General features: G+C 43.4%; 2 protein-coding genes across 2 annotated transcripts in view; both read right to left on the bottom strand.

The window, feature by feature from the left end:
• LOC121785193 (putative late blight resistance protein homolog R1A-10) overlaps positions 1-16,552 on the bottom strand; it is a 36,450-nt gene extending 19,898 nt beyond the window's left edge. The window contains exon 1 of the mRNA XM_042183572.1: positions 16,040-16,552. Coding sequence (XP_042039506.1) covers positions 16,040-16,483 — 444 coding nt within the window. The 5' untranslated portion in view covers positions 16,484-16,552. The remainder of the gene's footprint in view (positions 1-16,039) is intronic.
• Positions 16,553-20,459: 3,907 nt separating this feature from the next.
• LOC121784607 (putative late blight resistance protein homolog R1A-10) lies at positions 20,460-23,446 on the bottom strand. The gene is made up of 2 exons (XM_042182778.1): positions 22,721-23,446; positions 20,460-22,643 (listed from the first exon to the last, which is right to left on the bottom strand). The coding sequence occupies exons 1-2, from the start codon at positions 23,312-23,314 to the stop codon at positions 20,640-20,642; spliced, it is 2,598 nt and encodes an 865-aa protein (XP_042038712.1). The 5' UTR covers positions 23,315-23,446; the 3' UTR covers positions 20,460-20,639.
• Between the last annotated feature and the right edge of the window lie 4,273 nt (positions 23,447-27,719).

The raw sequence follows: 27,719 nt of genomic DNA, 5'->3' as shown, positions 1-27,719 counted from the left end.
GGGTTCAGATTTTGGCACTCACGTCCCTACATGATTCTTTGTGATGAAAATTTATTTGCGGGGTAGACTTGTGTTGAGTTTTTGTGCTGAAAATAAACCTCGCTCGGGGCGAGCAAGTGTTCAAGTTTGGGGGTATTTGATGCGAAGCATATTTCCTATTCTTTACCCCGGTTTTTATGTTAATTGTAGCTCACCAAGTCGTGCTTTGAGTGTAGTTTCGGGTGTTAGAAGCTGGAAGTTCGTCGAAAATGCATAGCTGAGATTCCAGAGAGTTCGCCCGGTCGGGCGTTTTGAAGTTGCTAAACGCCCGGTCGGGCGTTTCCATTTGTGCATGCGGAGTCCAGAAAGTTCGCCCGGTCGGGCGTGCTGATTTCAACTAAACGCCCGGTCAGGCGTTTCCTGCGAAGCCACGCAGCAGCCTTTCGCCCGGTCGGGCGATTCCCTCTTCTAATATCGCCCGATCGGGCGTTCGGAATGTCAAGCAGTTTTCAGCAGTTTCAATCGACGGTTGAGTATAAAAAAACAAGCGAAAAAGACACACGGGGGAGGGGGAGAAAGACAGAGAGAAAGGAGGAGAGGAAGAAGAGAAGGAAGACATTCCGACCGTTATTCCGACCATCTATTCACAAATCCCGACTCCACTCGACGAGAGCATCACACCTATGGTTTTATTTCTACATTCTACTATGTGTGTAGGCTAGGCTCTCTTCGTTGCTCCGAGTTGTAATCTAGGCTTGTGCATTTGTTTTAACACCTTGAATCGTATGTTCGATACCAACAATGTGTTTGATAATTAAAATGCTACGTTTTTGGCTAATGATGTAGTGTTGTTAAATCTTAACTATCGTCTCTTTAACATAGCTTGGGATTGATCGTTTGTTGGTATGCTATCGATTTAGAACTGTTCAGGGGATAAATTGATTGTGGATTAGGTAAGTAATTATAGTAGACGACATTTGTTCCCGCGCATCTGCAGGAATTAAATGTCGTTGAAAGCTGGTTCATGGAACAAGTGTTCAGCTGACTGTGAACTATACGTCGTAGACATGTTCAGTGCACGCAATTAGGTTGATAATTTTAATCCCGTCGTATGGTTCGTTGTAATGGTGTGTAACAACGCAAGCTTAGAGAGCAACTTGGAGTGACTTGTCTTCACGTGTTAAAAACCTCACTTTAGTAGCTTAAGTTAGTTAACCTTCTCAAAATCAAAACAAAATCTTTACATGCTTTGTGTAGTCCTATTAAGTGTAAGCAATCTCGCCTCCCTGTGGATCGACACTTGAAATACTACTACGATACTGTATTCTTGCAGTAGTGTAGTATTATTAGAGTTTAAATAATTGAACTTGATAATCTTTATACATTGTTTGGGAACTCTAAAATATCGCATCAAGGAGTATGAAAATAAGTAAATCAGGTACAATATAATTTTTTACCATATCTGTAATTTTGTTTCTTAAGCATGTATTCCCTCAGTTCCGCGCTAGCCTTAGTGAAGGCGTTTTGTTTTCGACACGCAATTATAGAAAACATGTGTTAAGTGAGTTAAGTAAAAGAAGAATAAAGTTGTAAAATAAGTGACAAGAAATGTGTTGATTTTTACTAAAAAGGGAAATGACTCCAATAATATGAAACGTACCAAAATGACAAAATAACTCCACTACTATGGAACAAATGGAGTATTTCTTTAGATATATACTCCCTCTGTCATCAAAAAGTTGAAAAGGTAGTTGAGGAGTGTTAATGAATCGTGTGGTCCAGATTATAAATGATGTGTAGGATTATTATTTCTTGAAAACTTTCTATATTTACAAATGATCTAATTTTGGGGGACGACCCAAAATGATAAAACTAGTCTTTTAGGATGAAAGGAGTATTTCATAGTCTGGTTAGAATTACGCCTCTCTATTTTGCCTATATATAAAATTAATATCCCATTATAAATTGCCTTTCTATTTTGCCTATATATAAAGTTAATATCCCATTATAAATTGCACCCAACGTTATATTAGTGAAATTTCTGGTTTGACATTGCCTCCAGACGTAAATACACAACGTATTAAAATGGATAAACAATTCTTGTGTTCTTTTATTTTATACTCCCTCCGTCCCACAAGAATATGCACTCTTTCCTTTTTAGTCCGTCCCATAAGAATATGCACTCTTTCCTTTTTAGTCCGTCCCACAAGAATATGCACTTTCTAATTTTGAAAAGTATTTTCTCTCTAATGAGATGGGACCCATTCTCCACTAATAAAACTTTAATTAATTTTTCTCTCTACATCTCTCTTACTTTACTAATTTTATATTAAAACTCGTGCCGAACCCAAAGTGCATATTCTTTGGGGATGGAGGGAGTATATATTATTATCAAGAACGCAGGGTTAAAAGGTAGAAATCATGAAGGGGGTCGATGACAAGATTGTTGTGGAGAAGATTGACGGGTCTGATTTTGAATTTTAGAAGATGCAGATCAAGGATTAAATATACGGTAAAGATGTGTATAAGCCGCTAAAATCTCAATATGAAAAAATGGTACATGAGGACTGGGAATCGCTAATAGAAAAACAATTAGCGCAATTCGACTATCGTTGTCCAATGATGTGGCAGAGCTAGCTGGGAATAAAAGATGCAACTATACCCCAAACAATTTTTGGTATATGTTAGGTAGTTGTTTTTATTTTCTATTTGTCTATTTAGATAATAGATATTCTCTCCGTCCCACAATAGGAGTCATTCTTATTGTGACCACGGGTTTTAAGAAATGTAAAAAATAGTGAATTAGAGTGAACACTATAGGACCGCCGCGAGTCGCGACTGCGCCGCAGCGGTCTATTGCAGGGACGGGGGAGTCGCGGCGATCTATTGCAAGGACGGAGGGGGCCGCAGCGGTGGAGGAAGCGCCCGAACGGCCTATAGCGCGCCGTGCGACTGCCACGGCTCGCCTCGTAGAACTTGAAATGTGGCTGAGGGGAACTGTCTAAGGTCTGATAGCGAAGGAGAGTGGACTAGCAAATTTCAAGAAGTTATGTGTTGATAATGGAATTCGCCCGGTAAAAACCATGACAAAAATTCTACATCAGAATGGAGTTGCAAAACATATGAACAGAACATTGAATGAACAGAATAGATGCATGAGTTTGAAAAGTGGGTTGCCAAAGACATTTGGGCATAAGCAGTACCTGGGGTGGTTTGGATGGTTTGGTTGTGTCGTTTGTGCTCATGTTAGTTCGGTTAAGAAAAGTAGGTTGGAAGTCAAATCTGCTAAGTGCATGTTCATTTATTATTGAGGCGATGAGTTCGATTATAGACTATGAGATGAGTATAACCAAATGTTATTTCGAGTTGAGATGTGGTTTTAACGAAGATATCTCAAACTCAACTGGAGCAAGGAGAGTTAAAATGTTGAAGAGATGCTTGAAGAAGAACAGAGAAGTCCACCATTGAATATTCAGCTGCTGACATGTACTACAACGACACACAATCGATAGGTACTCACTCTCTAATTTTAATTTTTTACTTAGTGACGACGGTGTGCTAAAATGTGATGCAAAAGCAACAAAAGGTGTCGATATGCGAAGGTGGAAAATTGTCAAGATGACAAGTTTGTCCCTCTTTTCCCGAATGAACTTAAAATGGAACTTAAAAAAGGTACGAAGACATTGCACTTAAGTGGGTCTATCTTATTTTGGGTGAAGCTGATGGTAGCAAGTGATGCAAGGCTAGGTTGGTTGTGAAGGAATTTGAGCAACGATGTGGTGTTGATTATACAAATGTGTTCACTCTAGTTGTAAAACTGACCACTATTTGTTTAGTGTTGAGTATGGTGCTTGCAGAAAATCTATTGTTTCATTGAATGGATATACTGACGACATTCATTCATGGCGATTTGTAGCATGAGTTACATGAAATAACTTGAGGGATATGTTAAATGAATGAAAAATCATGTGTGCAAAATGAAGAAGAAATTATATGGTCTCAAGCATGCTCCAAGGTTATGAGAAGTTTGATAGATTCATGATAAAGGATGATGACATACTTGGATTTTACATGATTTTAGAGGGTGGTTTTGTATGAATGTGATCATATTTCGTCCATTATTAGGCGTGTTTATATCTACTTCTCTATTATGTTGGTATGTTGATCTTTTTGTTAAGAATGTGTAGAAAAAGGTGTAAAATAGGTGGATATGCAGCAGCCTTGGTTTGAGACAATTCTTCTAGAGATTTTGAAGTCCAATCAACACCCACTGCATATCATTCTCTTCGTCTTCGAAAGAGCTTCGCGTGGGTATCTCAAACGCCCTAATCGGAGTTCGGATGAGAGAGATATGACCGATCTACGAAAGCCGCGCACAGGTAACCCGGCCGGGTTAATTTACAGTGCAAAAATACAACCCGGCCGGGTTGAGCCAGAATCCAGCAACTGTCCTAAAATGGTGACCCGGCCGGGTTGAATTTCCAGTTCAAAAATACAACCCGGCCGGGTCGGATTGTCTGACGCGTCTGAAAGCTGAAAACGCGATTTTTGAAGGGAAATAAGAGGAGAAGAAGCCTAGGGTTCATTCTACATTCTACCTACCGCCTACCACACGCACTCACACCCTCAAGAACACCTTTGAGAGAAAGATTTGAAGTTTGGAGACTCTATATCGGAAGATTGAAGCTTCATTCCATAGATTGATCTCACATGAGTACTTAGTATCTATATTTCATGTATTTGTTGAATTTCTTTGTGTTGAATATGATTTTCTTCATAAACATGAGTAGCTAAACATCTCTTGTAGAATTCTTGGTGATGATGCACTAATTTCATAGTTTTTATCCGATTGATTTTGTTCTTGCCTTGCTCTTGTAGTTATTTGATTATTCTTGGGTTTATTCCTTTCAATTGCTTGATCACCACTTGATTGTGTAGGATTAATTAGATTAATCGGGAGATGAAATAGTTAATCCGGAAAGAAGAATAATTCACACCTTAATACAATAGAACTCGGGAGAGTTGAGGTTTTGAGTGAGGTCATTAACTTAATCAAACTTTTGGGAGTTAGAGGTTTTAGGATTAGAAGGGGACTTCAATTCTAGCATCTAATCTACAGGTTTCTCACCTCGGGAGGGGGTTTAATCTATAATCGTGGTTGACTTAGTAACTCTAGAGACACCAACAGGTAGGGCGAGTCAATTGGATAAGAGCTTGGAATTGTGCATCGGATCCTTGAGTTCTACAATTTCTCCATATTATCTTTCATTATCACACCGTGTTTTCTAGTCCTTAATTGATACTTGCTTATTATATGCTTTTATTTGTTGTTAGAACAAACCAAACTGCACTTGATTGTCTAGATAGTAGTTGATCTTTGTTCGTGGTAGTTAAGTAGATACAAAATTGTCTCTGTGGGATACGATACTCTTGCTTACTGATTGCTACACTAGCCCCGTACACTTGCGGGTATAACTTGTGTTAAAATAAGTTGAGTCAAGTTTTTGGCGTCGTTGCCGGGGACAATTGTGTGTCATTATAGCTTAATATCGTGATAATAATTGAGATTACTAGTCTAGATTTTACTTGTTTTATTTTTACTTTTTATTTTGAGTGCTCTAATAGATGTGTTTCCTTGTTCAGGTTGTATGCACACGCGTTCTAAAGGTCCACCTTTAGAGCCTATCGATCCCGAGATCGAAGCAACCAACAGAAGGAGGAACGCACAGAGAAGGTTAAACCAAAGGAATCGGGTTTCTTCACCCGCTCATAGGCGACTACCTTCTCCTATCCAGAGAACTCCATCACCCAGTCCATCTCCACCTCCGTCACCTATCCAGTACGAGCCTCATTCTCCAATTCTAATGGAGAACGGCGGGGAGAACAACAATGAGGATCCTGTCATTCGTGAACTCCGTCTACAGCTGGCTAACATGCAGAGGCAACTGAATGAGCAAAACGCGAGGCCAGAGCCCGTACAGAATCAGTTTGCCTACAGACAGATCACTAATCCACCAGTCAACAATGCGGGGATAGCGGCCAACAGCTTTGAATTGAGACCGGGGTTGATAGACAGAGCAGAAGCAAACGCATTTGGTGGGACAGGTTCAGAAGATGCCAACAAGCACCTCACCAAGTTCATACAGATCAGCAACACAGTAAAGGCGAATGGGGTCACAGATGAGCAAGTCCGCCTCCGATTATTTCCATTCTCTTTGAAAGACGAGGCGAGGGACTGGTATGACAGCATGGGTCCTAATTCTGTGCCCACATGGGATGCAATGGTGGAGCTGTTCTTGGAGAAATACTATCCACCTAGCGAGGCACTCAAACGCCAAGCTGAGGTCATTCAATACAAGATGCACCCTCAGGAGAATATCATGGAGGCTTGGAAAAGGTTCAAGCAGCTGATGAGAAGATGCCCCAATCACGGGCTAACTCCGGGACAACAGATCTTAACCTTCTACAGGGGAGGCACGCTGGAAGCAATGCGTGAACTAAACATGAGCGCCGGAGGATCTCTCTTGAAATTGGGGGAAGCAGAAGCACTTGAAGTGATTGAGAGGGTGGCTTCAAATGATGATGGATGGAGAAACGACAGAGGCAGATCTTATAGGGTGGCATCCACCTCCGATAATGATAGGATGGATGCAATATCCAAGCAGCTGGAATTCATAACTGACAAGCTTGGGTATATGGGAACGAGTCAGGTTGGGACTGAGATGCAACAAGGAGTCGAAGATGTGAACTACGTTCATCAAGGTGACAACAACAGAAATTTCAACAATTACCGCCCCAACCAAGGAGGAGGCAATTACAACCACTATGGGAACAAGGTGCATCCCAACTTGTCCTACGGGAACCCGAATAATGCCCTGCAACCACCACCCGGATTCCAGGTATCAAATGGCCAAATCATAGAACCGAGGAAGGATGAGCTGAAAGATGTGTTAATGGCCTTTATGAAGCAAACGGGAGAGTGCATGAAGGACTCCAACAAACGGCTAGTGCAGGTTGAAGCTAATGTGAATGACCTTAATATTCACATGAAGAGCATCGATAACCGGATGAGCCAGATTTCACAGGCAGTGGGTATTCAGCATCAACCGGGCCAATTTCCGTCACAAACAATTGTAAATCCTAAAGACTGTAAGGATTGCAAAGCCATTAATCTTAGGAGTGGAAAGAGCTATGATGGCCCAACCTTGCCTGCAGAGAAGGAGAAAATCTCTCAAGAAGAGGTGGTGGAAGAAGAAGAACCAGTGGAAGAGGTGCCGCCTCCCAAGGCAAGCATCGTGATACCTGCACCCCCTGCTGAGGTTAAGATCCCATTTCCATAGCGCGTGCAGAAGAAGAAACTAGATGATCACTTCTCTAGGTTTCTTGACATATTTAGAAAAGTGCACATCAACATCCCGTTGGTAGAGGCGTTACAGCAAATGCCTACATATGCAAAGTTTCTAAAAGATGTGCTCTCCAAGAAGAAGAAGTGGACTGACTATGAGACGGTGAACATATCTGAAAATTGTAGTGCCATAATTCAGAAAAAGCTACCGGCCAAGCTTAAAGATCCTGGGAGTTTCAACATCTCATGCGTTATTGGAAATGACAGACAGACAAAGGCACTTTGTGATCTGGGGGCGAGCATAAATTTGATGCCATTATCATTTTTCAGAAAGATGAAGATCGGCACTCTCAAGCCGACAACAATAACACTACAGATGGCAGATAGAATCGTCACCTATCCTAAAGGAATTGTCGAGGACGTTCTTGTGAGGGTACATGACTTCATTTTTCCCGTCGATTTTGTAGTATTGGATATGGAAGAAGACGTGAATATACCGCTTATCCTGGGGCGCCCATTCCTTGCAACGGGAAAAGCATTGATAGATGTGGCAAAGGGAGAGCTCACTCTTCATATGGGTAACAAACGTCACATCCTATCTATCTACAATGCTATGAAGAGTCGTGAGGAAGAAGAACTTGTTATGAAGAAAGAGTGCAAAGCTGTGCACGTTGTAGAGGTCCAAAAGGCACAAGAAATTGAGTCCACATTTGGGGATTTTTCTTTACCGCAATGGATGTTTGGTTCATGTGGTGGATCAATTTTTAAAGAAGAGACTACATCAAATCCTAAAGTGAAGGTGAAGAAAACAAAAGCTGAAAATTCACCCAAAGTGGAAGCCAAAATTTCTGATGGAGCTCTGAAAAATACTTGGTGGAAGAAGAGATTGGCTATATCATATGCTTCCAAGATTGACAGAAAATCCAACGCCACCATTTATGGCGTGACATGATGCAGCTCATGGACGACGTCGAGCCAACGACGATAACCAAAGGCACTGTAGGGGAGGTAACCCCTAGTAGGTATCTTTTAATTCTTTTGTTTCAGTTTGTTTTTGGTGTGTTTTATGTTACTTGCATACCATGTTAGTCTCCCTTCTCCACCAACTTTTCAAACTTATTCTTTGCATAGCTTTGAATAAGTTTGGGGGGATGATATGGTGGATAGGGACACTAACGAGGTACTTATCTTTTTGCTTTGGATAGGGACACTAACGACGGTGTGCTAAAATGTGATGCAAAAGCAACAAAAGGTGTCGATATGCGAAGGTGGAAAATTGTCAAGATGACAAGTTTGTCCCTCTTTTCCCGAATGAACTTAAAATGGAACTTAAAAAAGGTACGAAGACATTGCACTTAAGTGGGTCTATCTTATTTTGGGTGAAGCTGATGGTAGCAAGTGATGCAAGGCTAGGTTGGTTGTGAAGGAATTTGAGCAACGATGTGGTGTTGATTATACAAATGTGTTCACTCTAGTTGTAAAACTGACCACTATTTGTTTAGTGTTGAGTATGGTGCTTGCAGAAAATCTATTGTTTCATTGAATGGATATACTGACGACATTCATTCATGGCGATTTGTAGCATGAGTTACATGAAATAACTTGAGGGATATGTTAAATGAATGAAAAATCATGTGTGCAAAATGAAGAAGAAATTATATGGTCTCAAGCATGCTCCAAGGTTATGAGAAGTTTGATAGATTCATGATAAAGGATGATGTTACGACCCCAATACAGCCACGAAGGACGGAAGGAGTTAGAGATGAAAGCGTCGACGAGACGGAAGGAGTTGGAGATGAAAGCATGGACGACATTTCACAAACACCATCGTCGCCGCATGCACGGAGTGTTGAATCTTCGTCTCCACCTCTGGAGCTGGGGGAACCACGAGCAGAAATCAACCAGGAGGTCCCGGAGAGGAGATTGAGACCGCGCAAAACGATCAAGCAGCCGGAACGCTTCCAGGAGTTCGTCTTCAAATAAGCGCACCAGCTGCTCGATGAATTGCCTGAAAGGAGCCGAGTTTTAATGTTATTTTAATTTATTATTTTATTGTATTTTATTTTGACTACTGTTATTTCGGATTATTTGAGTCGAGCGTTTAAAGCTCCGTCGGGTTTTCTTTGTTGGTTCTTTCCCGATGAATTAGGATTAGGTCGAACCAACCCTAGGGTTTTAGAATTATAAATAGGGCTATTCATTAATTATCGTTTTTCAATGAATGAAGAAATATTTTGCCCACATTGCTTGTGCAATAATCTAAGAACCCTAAACACTGCCGACGGAAATAGTTCTCCGCGCCAGCCGATCGTTCAGCCGCCGATCCCATAGTTCGGGACGCCGGAAGTTGGAGCCTTGCACACGTACGTAGCAGAAATTCTTCGTTAAGAGATCACCACTCTTAACAACTGGTGCTTTCACCTGGACTCATGGATAATTCGGACGACACACATCATGCACAACCGGTTTTGACCGGAGGGAATGCGCAGGAATTGGTTCTCGGGGCGCCGCGTCGTCCACCGTTGCCCAATCGACGTGAGACGGGTGATTTTCCGCGACCGCCGCCGAGAGGGGAGCCTTCGACGGCCGCACATCAGCGGGCCAATTCAGGGACGATCGACCCCTTAACCCAGGGTTTCGATCGAATCATGGCGAGATTTGATCAATTGGAGGTACGGGTGGACAGCTTGGAGTTTCCGCATAGTCGTGACATCGATCCTCCTGACGATGATTACGATTCGGACGAGAGAGATTACGCGGAATATAGGGGGAGTGATTTGCCGCTGCGCGAACCGAACCCTCGCAATCGTTTATTAGGGTTTCGCGAAAGGAGAGGAGCACGGGGTGGCCGTCGAGGTGCTTTTTCGCGCCGTGACGAGTCGAGACGTGGAGGGGATTGGCAGTATGACGGAATTGCAGCCAACAGAATGGTCCCCTATCATTCACGTAGGGTATCAAGCTGGGACCCGCCAACAATGCGTCAAAGAGGATGGAGAGATCAGCGCCGACGCGTCTCATGTTGGGACCCCCCGGCTGCCAGGGATCGATCAACGTACCAGTTTGGATCGGACTTACACCACGGCGTCAAGATGCGAGCCCCGCATTTCGATGGTTCTGACGCATCGAATTGGATCTCCCGTGTGGAATATTATTTTGACCATATTATGATGCCCGACGAGGATCGACTACACTACGCGGTAATGCTTTTCGATCCTCCAGCCGCAGAATGGATATTTAACTATCGAAACAACAATCGCTACGTGACTTGGAGTGAATTCTTGGAGGATGTTCGTCACAGGTTTGATCCGCAGAGCTTCCGGAATTATATTGGGCCTCTATCCAAATTGGTGCAAACAGGAACCGTGGCCGAATATCACGACACATTTGAGAAGTATTTGAATCGGGTGGAAGGGGGTACCGGATTACATCTTAATTCCGGTATTTATCGAGGGCCTCAAGATGCCCATTCAGGAGAAAGTGGAGTTACAACAGCCGCAATCGTTAGCTGAGGCAATGGCGTTGGCCTTAAGGTTGGCGGCAAATCAAGAACATCGTTATCAACAAACATCATCGTCACAGAGACGACAATGGCCGATCCGCGAGTCACGCCAGCAGTCGCTACCACCCTCGCTGCCCGACGGGGGTACTTCGCAGGTCCAGAAGGCGGGCAAGCAGCCTCAGGAACCGGATCGCACACGCTTTGTACCGATCCGGGTTTCAAATGCTGAGAAATCCGAGCGCTCGCGCAAAGGCTTATGCTGGCATTGCCCGGAGAAGTACGCACCGGGCCATGTATGCACCACAAAATTGCTATGCTATGCGGGGGACGAGGATGATGAAGTGTCGGGTTATGGACAGGACTGCACACCGCAGGAGGAAGAGCTTATCACGGAGGACATCTCCCACTTGCATTCCCTCACGGGGGGCAAAAGATCGATTCCCTTCCAGATCCTGGGTGAATTGGGTGTCACGATGGTGCGTATTTTGATTGATACGGGGAGTACTCACAATTTCCTCCACTCACGTTTCGCGGAGAAATTGCAGCTACAACTTTCAAGAATCCGTCCTTTCCGTGTGTATGTGGGAAATGGGGCTTCCTTAATTTGCTCCCATATTTCGCGGCGAACTAAATTATCAATACAGGGGACTGAGTTTTTAACGGATTTACACATCCTCGGCATGGATTGGTTGGAGTCTTTGGGACGAATATCTGCGGATTTCGTTGGGAAAACATTGGAGTTCCAGCGAGGAGACAAATTAGTTATTTTACAGGGGCGTGTGCCGAGCCCACAACAAATTTCGCTACAGTCCTTGGCATTGTTGGCATCGTTCTCCGCAGGTCACGAATTCTATGAGATCGTCGCCCTGGACCATGACGACGGGGCATCGATCAGTGATACACCGGAGACGGAATTCCCGTCAACAATACCGTCCGCATGCCGTCGGGTTCTCGAGTCGCACAGAGGAGTTTTTGTTCTGCCGTCGGGTATGCCGCCTCCAAGGCCCTTTGACCACCGGATCCACCTGCTACCGGGCACGAGGCCAGTCAATGTCCGACCCTACCGCTACCCTTATTTCCAGAAGAATGAAATTGAACGTCAAGTAAAGGAAATGTTATCACAAGGCATAATCCAGCGTAGTCAGAGCCCATTTTCCTCCCCAGTGTTGTTAATTCGGAAGAAGGACGGGACTTTCCGATTTTGTATCGACTACCGTGCTTTGAATATGGCGACAGTCCCCGATCAATTCCCGATCCCGACTGCGGACGAGCTCTTCGATGAATTAGGTGGGGCGAAATTCTTCACAAAGCTTGATCTACGTTCTGGCTACCATCAGATCAGAATGCACGAGGCTGATATCTTCGGCTTTCAGAACTCACGATGGCCATTTCGAATTCTTGGTGATGCCATTCGGTTTGACGAACGCGCCGTCTACTTTTCAGGCAGCAATGAATTCTATTTTCCAGCCTCTTTTGCGACGATGTGTGATTGTATTCTTCGACGACATCTTGGTGTACAGCCCTACGCTGGACTCCCATTGCGAGCACTTATCAGAGGTACTATCGCTCCTTAGCGCGAATCAATTCTATGTGAAATTGTCTAAGTGCTCGTTTTGTTGCACTACTGTCGAATATCTTGGGCATTTGATTGCAGATGGCACACTCAATGCGGATCCTAGGAAAATTGAAGCTATGACGGCCTGGCCCGTTCCAAAGACCGTGAAACAGCTCAGGGGTTTCTTGGGCCTTACAGGATATTACAGGCGATTCGTCGCACACTACGCGTCGATTGCGAGCCCCCTTACGGAATTACTAAAAAAAGAGGCGTTCGTTTGGACTCCGGCAGCAACCGATGCATTCCAGGCCTTAAAAGCGGCGATGTCATCAACGCCGGTTCTGCGATTACCGGACTTCTCCAAGGCATTTTATGTGGAAACGGATGCTTCGGATATGGGGATAGGCGCCGTTTTGATCCAGGAGGGTCACCCGATTGCGTACTTCAGCAGAAAATTGGGTCCTCGTCGCAGAGCCGCCTCAACTTACCATAAGGAGCTCTATGCGATAGTCGAGGCGGTACAGAAGTGGCGTCAATACTTACTGGGCCGTGAGTTTGTAATTCGCAGCGATCAAAAGAGTTTAAAGGAGCTGCTTCAACAGGTGGTACAGACCCCGGATCAACAACTGTATGTGAGGAAGTTAATGGGATATAATTTCCGCATCGAGTACAAGAAAGGAGCTTTGAACCGGGCAGCGGATGCGCTGTCTCGGCGTGGGGAATCGGACCAGGAACCGCAGGAACGGGGTGCGACGGAGGACGGACCCGTGAGGGACGGCGACCCGGCGACGGACGCGGCGTGCCTGACCGCGATCGCCCATCCTGTACCGTCACTACTTAACACTTTGAGGGAGGAAGCAACGTCCCAAACGGACTTGGTGGAGCTCACGGCTGACATAAATTCTGGAAAAGCCCCGGCTCAGTTTTCTATCGTGGACGGTTTAATCTACTTTAACAGACGCTTGGTGGTGAGTCGAGTATCCAAATTGAAACGCGTGCTGCTTGAGGAGCACCATTGTACGCCCATGGCGGGCCATCCCGGACACGAGCGTACATTCCGCCTCCTGTCGGCGGGATTTTATTGGCCTAACATGAGGAAGGAAGTCCGTGCCTTTGTGGATGCGTGCGCGGTATGCCAATCCACGAAGTATTCGACGCAGAAGCCGGCGGGACTTCTTCAACCGTTGCCCATTCCGTCGCAGGTGTGGGACGATGTATCAATGGATTTCATCACGGGTCTCCCGCAATCACGCGGATACACAACAATAATGGTGGTGGTCGACAGGCTATCTAAGTATGCACATTTCGCGGCCCTTCCTACACGATTTGATGCCTTGCGAGTGGCCCATTTATTCGTGAACACGGTCGTTCGCCACCATGGATTTCCCAAGACATTGGTTTCAGATAGAGACTCGGTATTCCTGAATGCGGTTTGGGAAGAGATTTTACGCCTGAGTGGTACTAAGTTGAATTTCACGACGGCTTACCATCCTCAGTCGGATGGCCAAACCGAGATTCGAAACAAGGGTCTGGAGCAGTATTTAAGGGCATTCACTTCGGAGAGACCGTCTACTTGGTCGAACTTTCTCCCTTGGGCGGAATTGGCTTTAAATTGTTTCCATCACGCTGGCCTCGGTACGTCGCCTTTTAAGGCGTTATATGGTAGGGAACCACCCTTGTTGGTAGCGTCAGCTCCCTCTGCGAAAATTCCACCAACGTAGCCGGATTGATTAAACAGAGAGGGGAGTTACTAGTCGAATTGCGCAAAAATCTCGCACGAGCACAACAACGCATGACAGCAGCTGCAAATAGACATAGACGTCACGTGGAGTATGAGGTTGGTGATTTTGTTTGGCTTAAATTACAACCATACCGTCAGCATTCCGTCGCGAAGCCAATCTCGGCTAAACTGGCGCGACGTTTCTACGGGCCATTCGAAGTGCTGAAGCGAATTGGCCCCGTGGCGTACAAATTGCGCCTGCCAGAGGGAAGTCGCATCCATGATGTGTTTCACGTTAGTCTCTTGCGTGCCTTTGTTAAGGACGATCCGATCGTCCCACTTCCAACGGAGTTTGTCGGAAATCGCCCGGTCGTCACCCCAGTAGCAATACTAGATTCTAAGATTCTGTGGCATCAAGGAGCGGCTGTCGAACATGTCTTAGTTCGATGGTCGGATGGGTCGGATTCACCATCTTGGGAACCGTTGCAGGAATTGATGAAGCGTTATCCCAAAATCTCCCTTGAGGACAAGGAAGTTGTTAAGGAGGGGGGAGTTGTTACGACCCCAATACAGCCACGAAGGACGGAAGGAGTTAGAGATGAAAGCGTCGACGAGACGGAAGGAGTTGGAGATGAAAGCATGGACGACATTTCACAAACACCATCGTCGTCGCATGCACGGAGTGTTGAATCTTCGTCTCCACCTCTGGAGCTGGGGGAACCACGAGCAGAAATCAACCAGGAGGTCCCGGAGAGGAGATTGAGACCGCGCAAAACGATCAAGCAGCCGGAACGCTTCCAGGAGTTCGTCTTCAAATAAGCGCACCAGCTGCTCGATGAATTGCCTGAAAGGAGCCGAGTTTTAATGTTATTTTAATTTATTATTTTATTGTATTTTATTTTGACTACTGTTATTTCGGATTATTTGAGTCGAGCGTTTAAAGCTCCGTCGGGTTTTCTTTGTTGGTTCTTTCCCGATGAATTAGGATTAGGTCGAACCAACCCTAGGGTTTTAGAATTATAAATAGGGCTATTCATTAATTATCGTTTTTCAATGAATGAAGAAATATTTTGCCCACATTGCTTGTGCAATAATCTAAGAACCCTAAACACTGCCGACGGAGATAGTTCTCCGCGCCAGCCGATCGTTCAGCCGCCGATCCCATAGTTCGGGACGCCGGAAGTTGGAGCCTTGCACACGTACGTAGCAGAAATTCTTCGTTAAGAGATCACCACTCTTAACAGATGACTATAAAACATGTCACGCTAACTATGTTGTTACTGCAAGAGGTTTGGCAAGAGTTATGTTGATCGCATGAGCTATTTAAAAGGAGATGGATAAATTGGAAAAACAATTTTCTGAATGAGAATGATTCTCATCTAATTAAAAGGAGATGGATAAGTTGGAAAAACAATTATCTATCGAGTAAAAGAATGAAACATGTGGAGTTGGTAAAATATCCATATGATTCAGCAATTGACAATATTATATATGCAATAGTGTGTACTAGGTCTAATATTGCACAAATAGTAAGAGTGGTGAGTCAATGATCTGAGTAAGAAACATTGGAAAGCAACTTAATGGACCGTTCAATATTTAAGAGATACGAGTAGTGAGTCAGTTCATAGATGATCCGAGTAAGGAACATTGGAAAGCAACTTAATGGCCCTTTCGATATTTAAGAGATACCACATAAAAGGTCTTATGTTATAATGACAATAATATTGAAGGGTTCGTGAGCTCTAGCGCCCAATAGTTATAGCGAGCACTAAACACTACTCCTTACTATTTAGAAAATAACAAATCATATTGATTTCTCATTTTTCGCATATAACCATTTTCTGAATTTTGGTAAACTAGAAATGCATCCATCTATCACGAATTTCACAAAATTGTAATCAATGATGAGAAGTGGATTGTGAAAATAGGAAAATGGTTTACCTTGAAGGGGTTGGAAGGCAAATCCAGGTGGCGTTGTTGGGAGTTGTTGGCCATAGAATTGGCGATGAAGGTTTGGACTGTCTTCACCATCTCGCAAACCTCTCCCTCTCTAAGGGACTTGACTTCTTCGGCGAGGCTGACACGCTTTGATTTTAAAAGTTTGCGGACGGGATTCTTGGTACTTGCAGCTGCAGCGTTGTTGCTTATGCAAGAGTCGATGGTGTCTTCAGCCTCATAAACCACATCTCGGATCCGTCTCTCTATGTCTCTGAATCCCTCCGGCTTGTTTGCCATCTTGGCGGCGTCGCGGAGGAAGGAGTTCAACGTCCCCAGATCCTTTTTCAACCGATTCAACTCATCCTCCGCGCCGCCGATGAGGTTCACCTGGTACGTCACCAGCTGCACCACGTTTTCCAATAGGAATGTCACTGCCGCATCCGCCATCTCTCATCACCCAACAATCACACACTCTATCAACTACTACTAGTTCTTTTTTATTTCATCTCTCCATTATTACCCTTTCTAAAACAGAGCATAGCAATAATAAGAGCATCTTTCATGGTAATAGGTGAGCCATATGCTAGCCACAAACACCTCCTGCCATATCATTAGGATTAAAACTCCTCCTGCCACATCATCAGGACAAGCAATTGGACAAACAATAGGCTAGCCACAATAAACAAAATTATAAAAAACAAATAATTAACAATCACACAAAATACGAAATTAAATTTATGACACAGATACGAGAAAATTCAATAATAATATTTAAATTAAAAAAAGTACATTAATTAAAAAAATAACATTAATTAAAAAAAATCTAACGACGTGCAGTCCTCTGCGCCCACAACTCTTCAATTAAATCCTTTTGGAGTCGAATATAAGCATCCACTTGGCGCATGTCGGCATGTGCCTTGAGGCGGCCGACTTCATTGTGAGGTACCCCCTTCGTACGTTGGGAGCGGCCACGCCGTGGCTTGGGTCGGCTTCATTAGCATCGTCATTGGCCCAGCTAGTCAGTTGTACACCTTCATCTTCGACAATCATGTTGTGCAGGATAATACAGGCGTACATTATATCAGCAATGCAGTCGACATGCCACAAACGCGTTGGACCCCTAATTGCCGCCCATCGAGACTAGAGCACACCAAATGCGTGCTCCACGTCCTTGCACGCCGACTCCTGCCGTTCCGCCAAGTAGGATTTCCTCTCATCTGATGCGCATCTGATCGTCTTCACAAAGACGGGCCACCTAAGGTATATCCCATCCGCCAAGTAGTAGCCCATATCATGTTGGTTCCCATTGGCGATAAAACTGATGGTCGGACCGATGCCCTGGCACTGCTCTTTGAAAAGGGGCGACGAGTTGAGGACGTTGAGGTCGTTGTTCGACCCGACTACCCCAAAATATGCATGCCAAATCCACAGCCGGTAAGCAGCTACGGCCTCGAGGATCATCGTGGGATTTCTTCCCTTGTAGTCGGTCGTGTAGAACCCTTTCCAGGCAGCGGGGAAGTTCTTCCACTCCCAATGCATACAATCTATGCTGCCCAACATCCCGGGGAACCCATGCTTCTCCCCGTGCATCTACATTAGATCCTGACACTCTTCAGGGGTAGGGCTTCGAAGATACTGATCACGGAATATTTCAATGACTCCCTGACAGAAATACTTTAGACAATCCAGGGCAGTCGTCTCACCGATGTAGAGATACTCGTCACACATGTCTGTCGCGCCTCCGTAGGCCAACTGCCTGATTGCCGCAGTGCACTTTTGTATAGGTGTCTGGCCGGGTCTACCAGCCGCATCGTACCTGAACCGGAAATACAAATATCGACGCTCCAAAGCATCAACGATACGCATAAACACTGCCCTACGCATCCTAAAACGCCGCCTGAAAAGAGGTGCCCCAAACCGCGGCTCCTCCGCAAAGTAGTCTTCATATAGCCGATGATGTGCAGCTACGTGATCCCGATCAATCACTGCTCGTCAGTGGACAACGGGTGGAGGTCGAGGTACCGCCGGCTGCAAGGCCCTTTGTATCAACCAGTTTATCTCGTGGGACGTATAGGTCTCCAACTCTTCGTTTATTTGCCGTTCGTACTCCTCAGCATTCCCACCACTACTACCACCCGCGTTACTCATTTCACGTTGTTGCTCTTGTACAGAAATTAAGATGGAGAGAAAACTCGTCAAAACAAGTGGTGCGAATGAAAATGACGTGCAAATCTCGTATATATAGTGTTTCGAAAAATTTTAAAAAAATTAAGCTGGTCGATCGCTCGCCGATCGGGAGCCTGCAATGGAGGCCAACCGACCGGCAAGCGGATCTGCCAGCGCCCGAAAATCGGCGTCGGGTCGCCGATTTTTTCGCCGAAATGGCGTTTGCCGGTTCCAATGGTTCGGCGAGCGGACCGGCCAGCGCCGGGAATCGGCTAGCCTGCTTGCTCGCCGCCATTGGAGATGCTCTAATAACTCACCCACCGCGACAAAAAAATAAACAAATGCCACTGGTTTAAATTTATAAAACTTCACGAGAATACGCATTTTTTCCTTTTTTTGTCGACCCAAAAATAATATGTATTTTTTAATTTTGAAAATTACTTACTATTTAATAAATATTTAATAAAGTGAGACTCATTCTCCATTAATAAGACTTTAATTACTTTTTGCTTTCTATATTTATGTTACTTTATTAATTAGGAGTATATATTTAAACATGTACTCAGTTAAAAGTGTATATTGTTATAGGTCCGGCAGAGAAAGTATGATTCAACCATATATGTTGAGAAAAACGAGCTCCACACATATTAAATTCGAAAAAATTGCGCGAAGTTGTTGATTGACAGCTCTTATAAATTATTTAAAGACCAAGACTCGATGTACATGTCATGTCGGGTCGGCCAACTCAGATTAAAATTTAAAAATGCACAAGAGTTATACTCCCTCCGTCCCGCACTACTCGCACCTTTCCTTTTGGGCACGGAGATTAAGGAATGAGTGATAGATAAAGTCAACAATTACGGCTGTAGGTATAAATTGTTACTAAAAATGGAAAGAGTGCAAATAACTTGGGACGCCCAGAAAGGAAATAAGTGTAAGTAATGCGGGACGGAGGGAGTATAACATATTGAGAGAAAAAGAATGAAAAGGTGTGAGGAAAAGCATTTTTTAAGGAGATGAGAACCATAGTAATTTTATTTTTCTATTTTTAATTATAATCAGAGTCTCTAATATATAAGAGAAAAAAAACACCTATACAAATAAAAAACTGAATAAAATCAAATTCCATCAATTTATGAAAATAAATAATTAGAACAATAGAAAATTGCTCCCAACAGGGTTTTTTTCAAAATCCAACCGCACCGTATTCGAAATCCTGACTTAAACCCAAACTCAAAAGTTGTTATAAAAATTAAAATGTTTATAAATAAAATTTATCTTTGATTTAGTCTGGCCGGCCAGGTGAACCTCTTGATTAAATATATTAGCTTGATCCGTAGTTTTAGATGGGCCATGTGAATTAATATAATTTTAGTGGTTTCATAGAATCTTTGGCTATCCGTACCCAATTTGGTATATTTCAAATTTTAACACAAAAATAAAAAATTGTAGACGTTTACATTTTCGGTCCATTTACGTTACAAGGACGTGGTTCACTTGTACATTTATAACAAAGCCTTGCTTAAGATATTCATCCACTAAAATTACTGCTATTATGATTAAAAGTGGTTATGGTTATGAAAAAAGTAATTGCTGCATTCACAATGGTGCCTCAGTGGGCGCCTATTGATTGTCACATCGGTATTTCTTAGTCCGTCCCTTCTTTCTGTAATGGTTTTGTTCTAGTGTCTGCCATATTAATTATCCATTTTTTATTTCAATTTTAATATTTTTTTATGTTTATGCATTATAAATAGCAAAATTAGACTCTAAATTAAAGAACTAGCAAAAAACATACATTACTTAATTAAAAAAAATTTACAACGAAAATACTTAAAAAGAGGTAAAATTTCAACGAAAATACTTATAAAGAATGTAAAAAAAACATACATTACTTGAGAGTTGTGTGAGAAATAAGTGAAAATAAGGTATATTTATAGATAGAAATTAAAAAAAAATGAAAATGCGAAATCGGGCTCGGGTTCGATCGGGCATGGCGTTGCAATGGGCGCCCGATCTTCGGTAGACTCACTGCAATGGAAGGCTGAGGACGCCCGAGCGCGGTCTCGCGCGATCGGGCACCAGATCAGGCATCTATTGTGGATGCTTATAAAAAAAAGTTTTAGTAGTAATATATTATAGCTCCAAGTATTTGTACCTTTTTGTAATAAGCTAATGTAGTGGAAAACGCCTGAATCCGTTATTATTCATAAAACGACAAAAGCTGAGTTGGGGCCTCAAGAAAATGTATGTCAGGTTCACAAAAATGCACAACATATTATTCATTCGAAAATAATCAAACACAAAACTCACTGAAATAACCCTACATCATAAATAGTAAAAATAAATTCTAGCATATAAATCAAAGAAAGCCCAATAACAAGTTGTGCACAACAATGTCCAATTATGTAAACTCATTCCTGAGTTCAGACGACTTCTAATCATCATGGGAAGAATGGAAGTGGACTCCAATATGTCCTCTGCTCTGTTGAGCCACCTCCTTTATCTTTTCAGCTGATTTCAAAGCGGATGAGTTGCAATCAACCAGTTCAATCTTTTTAAGTGATGGGATATTCCCAATAGCTGCAGGGATTTCTTTCAATTTGTAGCAGTGTCTGATAACCAGATTTTGGAGCCAAGGGAAATGTCCGCTGCTGGTTTTCCAGGACTGTATATCCAAGTCTTCAAGCAGCAAGAATGTCAGCTTTGGGAAACCCTTGTGCTCCTTTCCATCTCCCTCCTGTTTCCACTCAGAGCCGCGGAAGGCATACCACCGCAGTTTCAGTGATTTGAGCTTGGGCAGTTTGGCAATGGTCTTCATATTTTCCCATGAAAGCCCACATCCGCTCAAAGATATCTTTGTAACGGTGGCAGGGAAAGATACATTGGGATTGGGAGATGCTACTTGAGACTCGAAATCAGGATGCATAACCACACATTTGAATGACTCAAGGTTTCCAAGCAATGTGAGATGACTGAGAAAGCTCATGTCTTCAGCAGCATCCAATGCTGGTGATTCTATCCGAACTCCAAACTTTTTCAAGTTGGGAATTCTCTTCAAAATTTCTGGGGTGCAGCTATGGGAGCTCACATCCAGGAGTGTTATAAGGTTCTCTAGCTTTGGACTACTAGTGGAAGGAGCCGGCAAGTCTCTCCCGATCAACTGCAGATGCCTCAGTTCACTCATATTCCAAATTTCAAGTGGCAGACGCGACACAACCTCAGAGGTTTTGCTGCTGAGCTGTCGGAGGATGATCAAGAATTGTAGGTTCCAAAGCCCACATATTTCTTCTGGGATCTCACCGGGGTAAGTGAGAGCAAGGTACCTCAAATGAATTAACTTGAGGATTTCATCTGGGAATCCATAGAATCGGATTTTAAGAGCATCCAACACCCTGAGCAGCTTGAAGTCTAAGTGCACCCACATTGGGTTCTGCTCGTGTGCGCCATCAAAGAGCATAGACCGGACGGTTGGAGCTGGGTTTTCCGACTTCAACACATCTCCATCCGCGAACTGGACGTTTTCACGAATTAAAAACCGTTCATGTGTCCAAGTTTTATCAGGGAAAGAGCTCATGTAGCCATTTATGACATGGAAGAACTTATCCTCCTTAGCCTTTTTCTTCAGAAAGTCATGATATACTCCATCAACTCTGCACGTTCTGATCTTGCCAAGATGGTTCCGTTCAGAGACGAAAACGATACCTCTTTTATCAAGCAGAGACAAGCACTCCTCGCACATTTTCTCGAGGCTATTGACCTTGTCATTCTTGTCAATAAATCCTTCAGCAATCCATAATTTGTAGAGCTTGGAGAGGGGTATGTCATAATTATTGGGGAATATGGCCATATAGAAAAGGCAAGCTTTAGCATACTGCGGCAAGCTCTTGTAGCTCAAAGACATGACAGCATCTATGAGTTCATCGCAGTCGCCACAGCCAGTGAGAGAAGAAGCTGCAATCTCCCAATCTTTGGTGCCAGCCTCCATCAGAACTCCCCCAATAGTTACTATAGCTAAAGGGAGACCTTTGCAGTTTGCAGATACCCGCTTTGCAGTTGCCACCAACTTCTCCGGGCATGCCTTGTAGCGAAAGACTACACTCTGGAGCAAATCCCACGGTTCCTCTCCATCGAGGGGGAGGATTTTCTCTAAACTCCCTTTATTTCCAATTTTGGCATATTGAGCTACTTCCTGCGGCCTAGTGGTTATCATGACTCGACTTCCGTTGCCCCAATCCGGGAATAGCTCCTTGAGATTGTCCCAGGCCTCGGGATTGCATACACCATCCAACACAATGAGATAACTCCCCTGGCTCAGGTAGTTGGAGAGACGCTTGGCCAACTTGTCTTGGGCGATCTCTTGACCCTTCCCACTACCAAACCCTTTCATGCAGCGCAGAAGGGTAATCAGGACTTCCTTTTTGCTGTAAAATTGGGGTACCTGTAATAGAGAGATTAGTTGCTGAATGAATGAGTACAGTACAGCTACAGAAAGGAAAAAAAAAAGTAGGTTGCAACCTCAGCCCAAGCACGAGTTTTGAACCTCCAGACGATGTCTGGATCATCGTAGACAGTTTGGACGAGATGCGTCTTACCAATTCCACGATCCCCGAATACTGAAACCGTATGGAGCGCGCTAGATGGCGCGATGAGACTAGATTTAAGACGGAACAAGTCAGCCTCACGCCCCACAATTGAGCTCCTGTGGCTGACTTGTGGTGGGGGCGGCATCAGCAGCAAGGGGCGCACGTCGATGGGGCTGAGCATCCTGGCCGCTGCTGTGACGAAACCAACATCTGCGTTGACTTTCTCCAAGTCCCGAGAGAAACTCGAAATGTAGTTGTCTTCCACCCAGTCCGCGCTTTTCGAATTCAGGATGAAATTGGAGATATTGGAATCCAAGGCGTCTTGGGCTTCGTACATCCTCTCTCTGATTTCGACTTCCAAATCTTCGACGCCTGGGTTTTCCGCTTTCATAAATGATTGCAAGAAGGTGAGGTTATTTTCAAGGGTGCGGACTTCGGATCTAGGATATGGAATGTTTTGTAATTTAGACTCATCTTGGAGCTCAATCAGAGTTTCCAGAACAGAAATCACTGCAGCGTACGCCATCTCTCTCTCTCTCTCACTCACTCACTCACTGCTTTTCTCCGCCCGATCACTCAATCAGTTTTGTTGGGTTTGAGTCGTTTCACTTTGACTGCTACCTTTATTATCGCATTTCTACATCAATTTACTACTCCCTCCCTCGCTCAGCCAATTTATTTCACAATGTAAAGAAAATTAATATTTCCATTGTCCAAGAAGTCTCCATTTAATTCGGCGTGTTTTAATATATTTTATTTTATTATAAAATTAATATTTTCCCTTGTCCAAGAAGTCTCCTTTTAGAAATTTAATAATTGTAAAAAAAAAATTATAAGCTTGTAATCTTTTTCTGTGGTAGTTAAAATTCCTAAAATCCCACAACTTATTTCTAAGGGCATCCATAATGGCGCCCGTCTCGGCGGACGTCCGGCCGGCGTGTCGGAGTTTCGCTCGAGACGTCTGTCATTGTGCAGGAGTGACACGGATACGGACGTCTGCTGCGGACACCGGAGTTCCGCTGCGTTCCCGGGACGTCCGTCGCGACGTTCTTGTCGACGTCCGCCATTGTGTTGACCCGACGGACGTCCGCTCAGACGTCCCGATTATTTTTTTTTTAGAAAACTCTATAAATACGGCTCGTTGAACTTCATTTCATTCACACCACATGTATTAACGAGTATCTTTTTCTCTCTACGTTTCTTTTACATATTCAGAATGGCTGGTATTGGTAGTGGTAGTGGTAGTGGTGTGGGCGGTAGCGGGGCGGGTGGGCGTAATGATGACATAACGAGGCGAGTTCATGCACGTGTGCGTGAGGCAGTAGATCGTCGTATACAAGAGGCTTTTGAGCGTGAACGCAGCCGGCAGTACCTCGACCCATCCATTGTCGAGCTATAGTACCCCGGGACCACCTCGCTGCACACCGTCGGTTGTATGAGGATTACTTCGCTCCGGAGCCGCGGTTTGGGGAGAACATATTCCGGCGAAGATGAAGGTCCAACACTGACTGATTGGGCCAATGATGACCCGCGGTTTTAGGATGCATCGTCCCTCTTTTTACGTAACGTGGCGCTTTAGAGCGTAGATATTCGTATTTCAGGGTGAGGGAGGATGCGGTTGGTAAACCTGGCCACACGCCGATTCAGAAGTGCACTGTCGCAATCAGGCAGCTGGCATACGGAGGCGCGGCCGACATGTTCGATGAGTACCTCTACATCGGCGAGACAACTGCCCGCGATTGCCTAAAGTATTTTTGTCAAGGCGTTAGGGAGATATTCGGGGATAAGTATCTTCGGAAGCCTACCCCCGAAGATTGTCAGGCTCTGCTAGATATGCACGAGTTTCCGGGAATGTTAGGCAGCATAGATATCCTTGAAGAGGTAGCTGACTACCGGCTGTGGATTTGGCATGCCTATTTTGGAGTAGCCGGGTCGAACAACGACATCAATGTCCTCCAGTCGTCGCCCCTTTTCAACGACCAGTGCATGGGCGTTGGTTCGGCCATCAATTTCGTCGCCAACGGCAACGGTACAACATGGGCTATTATTTGGTGGATGAGATATACCCTATGTGGCCCGTCTTTGTGAAGACGATCAGATGCCCAACAGAAGAAAAGAAGGTATATTTTGCAGGTCTTCAGGGGGCAGCGCGCAAGGATATGTAGCGGGCATTTGGTGTGCTACAGGCTCGATGGGCGGCAGTGAAGGGTCCATCACAGCTGTGGTATGTTGACAGCATCACCGATATCATGTACGCATGTATTATCATGCACAACATGATTGTCGAAGATGAAGGTCCAGCACTGACTGATTGGGCCAATGATGATGCTAATACTGCGGGTCTAAGTCACGGCATGGCCACCGGCAATGTACGTATGGGGATACCCCATGAAGAGGCCGATCGAGTCCGTGAATTTACAGACATGCGCCCATATTCGACTCCAGAACGATATAATTGAAGAAGTATGGCAGCGGAAGGGTCGTCGTTGATGGAATTGTATTTGTTAAAATGTACTTTTTTTAGTTTTTTTTTGTTAAAATGTACTTTTTTAGTTTTTTTTTAGAAATGTACTTTTCTTTTTTTATTTAATGAAATTTTTATTCCATAATCGTGTCGAAATTTTAATTCCGTAAATTATTTAATTTGGTGAATTTGTGAATTTTTATTATTGTGGAAAGTCCGTCGGGATGTCCTTGGAGATGTCCGCCACTGTGCAGTGGGATGTCCTTATGACGTGGCAGGAGGTGTTATTGGGATGTCCGCCGGAACATCCGCACCACTGTGGATGCTCTAATATACCATACAATAGTATTATTATATTCCTTGGATTTGCTGATTTTCGAAATTTCGACTTCTCTATATGTGGCAATTACATCTACATTCATCATTAATACTCCATTCATCCCTCACAATAGTATATACTCCATCCATCCACCGTTTAAAGAGCTCTTTGGCTCTGTATAAATTTTAAGAAATTATTTAATTTTGTGAAGAAAAGTAAAATGAGAAAGTGAGTGAAATGTGACACTCATTTAAAGTATTAGTTTTATATTGGATTGTGAGTGTAAAAAGTTGGTGGGATATGGGGTCTACATACTAAAAGTGAAATAAAGTAAATGGTTATATAAATCGTGGACAACCCAAAATGGCAAAATAGTTCTTTAAATGGTGGACGAAGAGAGTACATTTCATTTACGCATTTTAAAAAAGAGTGAACAACATAAACGGTACCTGATCTTTCACTTTCGCACATAAATGGTACATGATCTTTATTTATATCATTTTTAACTAAGTATATAATTAAGTATATGACAAACTCATGGTTTAGGATGTTTAGGTGGGTGATTAACATATGTTGTTGAATATTTTGAGGTATAAAGTCTAGGTTTCATCCACTTAATTGTTATTTCTAGAGTTAATGAGTTTGTCGGAGTCTTGATGCAAAAACAGGTCTAAAACGGAAGCGAACGAGCTAATTCCAGAGAGTTCGCCTGGTCGGGAGTTTTTCAGCCACAAAACGCCCGCCCCAAGCATTTCGAAGGAGTTCCAGAAAGTTCGTCGGCCGGGCTTTTTTCATCCAATAAAACGCTGGGTCGGGCATTTGAAGTCAGCATCGCGATTCTCCCAAAACGTCCGGTCACGTTTTCTCACTTACAAATCGCCCGGTCGGCCGTTTGTGACAGATGCCCATTTTGCCCATTTTTCACTCCGAGTATAAAAGTGTTCTTAGTCATTTTTGAACCCTAACTCCCACACCACCAAATTAAGCAATAGATCGAGAGATTGGAGAGGATTTGAAGGCAAAGAGCTTCCATCTTCAAGAGATTGAAGTAGAAGATTCCCCAACATCAATTCAGGGAGTTATAGTTTTCATTTCCATTATGTTTCCTTTGTTTCATTTGTATTTCCTTTTGTTTTGACTTTGATCATGAGTAGCTAGATCTTCTTAAGGGATGTGGTGATGTTTGTATGGAATCCATGGGTTGAACCTTGATTTATGTTTATCTATCTCGTTGTGTGGTTTTGTTGGTTATTAAGCTCTTATTATATAATTGCTTAACTACCAATTTGATACATCTTTTTCTAATTATTGTCATTGAGAAATGCTTGATTAGAATTGTTAGATAATCAACAACTTCGTGCGTTCTATGTGATCGAGAGATGCATGGCTAGAGAGAGGGCTTGGGTCCACAGAATTAGGGAGTCGGACTAGAAGTGTTGGGAGGAGACTCCGACATTAGAGTCCGATCAACGTCTTAGATACACCCTAGAGGGGGTCTGTCCAATTGTCCCGACCTTCCTAACCACGCATGAGACCTAATAGATGAGCATGATCCATAGGTGACACTCGTGATCCATACCAATGGATCCATATCTCTACCTTTCCCATTTGTGTGAAACCATCTTTTATTTACTTTGCTTAGTTAATTTGTCTTTATTGCTTATATGTTCTTTGATCTTAGTTAAGAAAAACCAAAAACACCTTTCTTTAGTCTAAATAGTGTTTGACATTGCATCTTAGTATTCAAACAGGCTTTTAGTCTTCGTGGATCGATAATTTTAGCTTGCCACGTGCTACATATCCCGTACACTTGTGGGTGACACTTTTAGTTGCAAAATTAGCACGTAATCAGTATATAAAATAATATTATTAAGTACTCCCTCTGTCCCATAATAGATGTCACACTTTCCTTTTTAGTTTATCCAATAAAAGATGTCACATTTCTTTTTTTAGAAAAAGTTCCCTCACACATTAATATAAATATATTATTTTCTCTTTCCACTTAACACACAAAACAACATCTCCTAAAATCTCATGTCAATTCTCAAGTGTGTCATCTATTATGGGACGGAGGGAGTAACAATAATATTATAATAATAATTAAATATAATTATAACTTTAATTAAGTATATATGAATGATATTAAAA

Source organism: Salvia splendens, chromosome 21 (assembly GCF_004379255.2).
Source record: "Salvia splendens isolate huo1 chromosome 21, SspV2, whole genome shotgun sequence".
Taxonomy (NCBI): domain Eukaryota; kingdom Viridiplantae; phylum Streptophyta; class Magnoliopsida; order Lamiales; family Lamiaceae; genus Salvia; species Salvia splendens.
This window is presented reverse-complemented; position numbering and strand designations above follow the sequence as displayed.

What these genes read in the sequence shown, in the direction of transcription:
- LOC121784607 (XM_042182778.1), bottom strand. Translation starts at nt 23,314, where the DNA reads ATGGCGTACGCTGCAGTGATTTCTGTTCTGGAAACTCTGATTGAGCTC. An exon ending in AAACTCGTGCTTGGGCTGAG is followed by an intron (nt 22,644 to 22,720) that starts GTTGCAACCTAC and finishes TCTCTATTACAG; the next exon opens with GTACCCCAATTTTACAGCAA.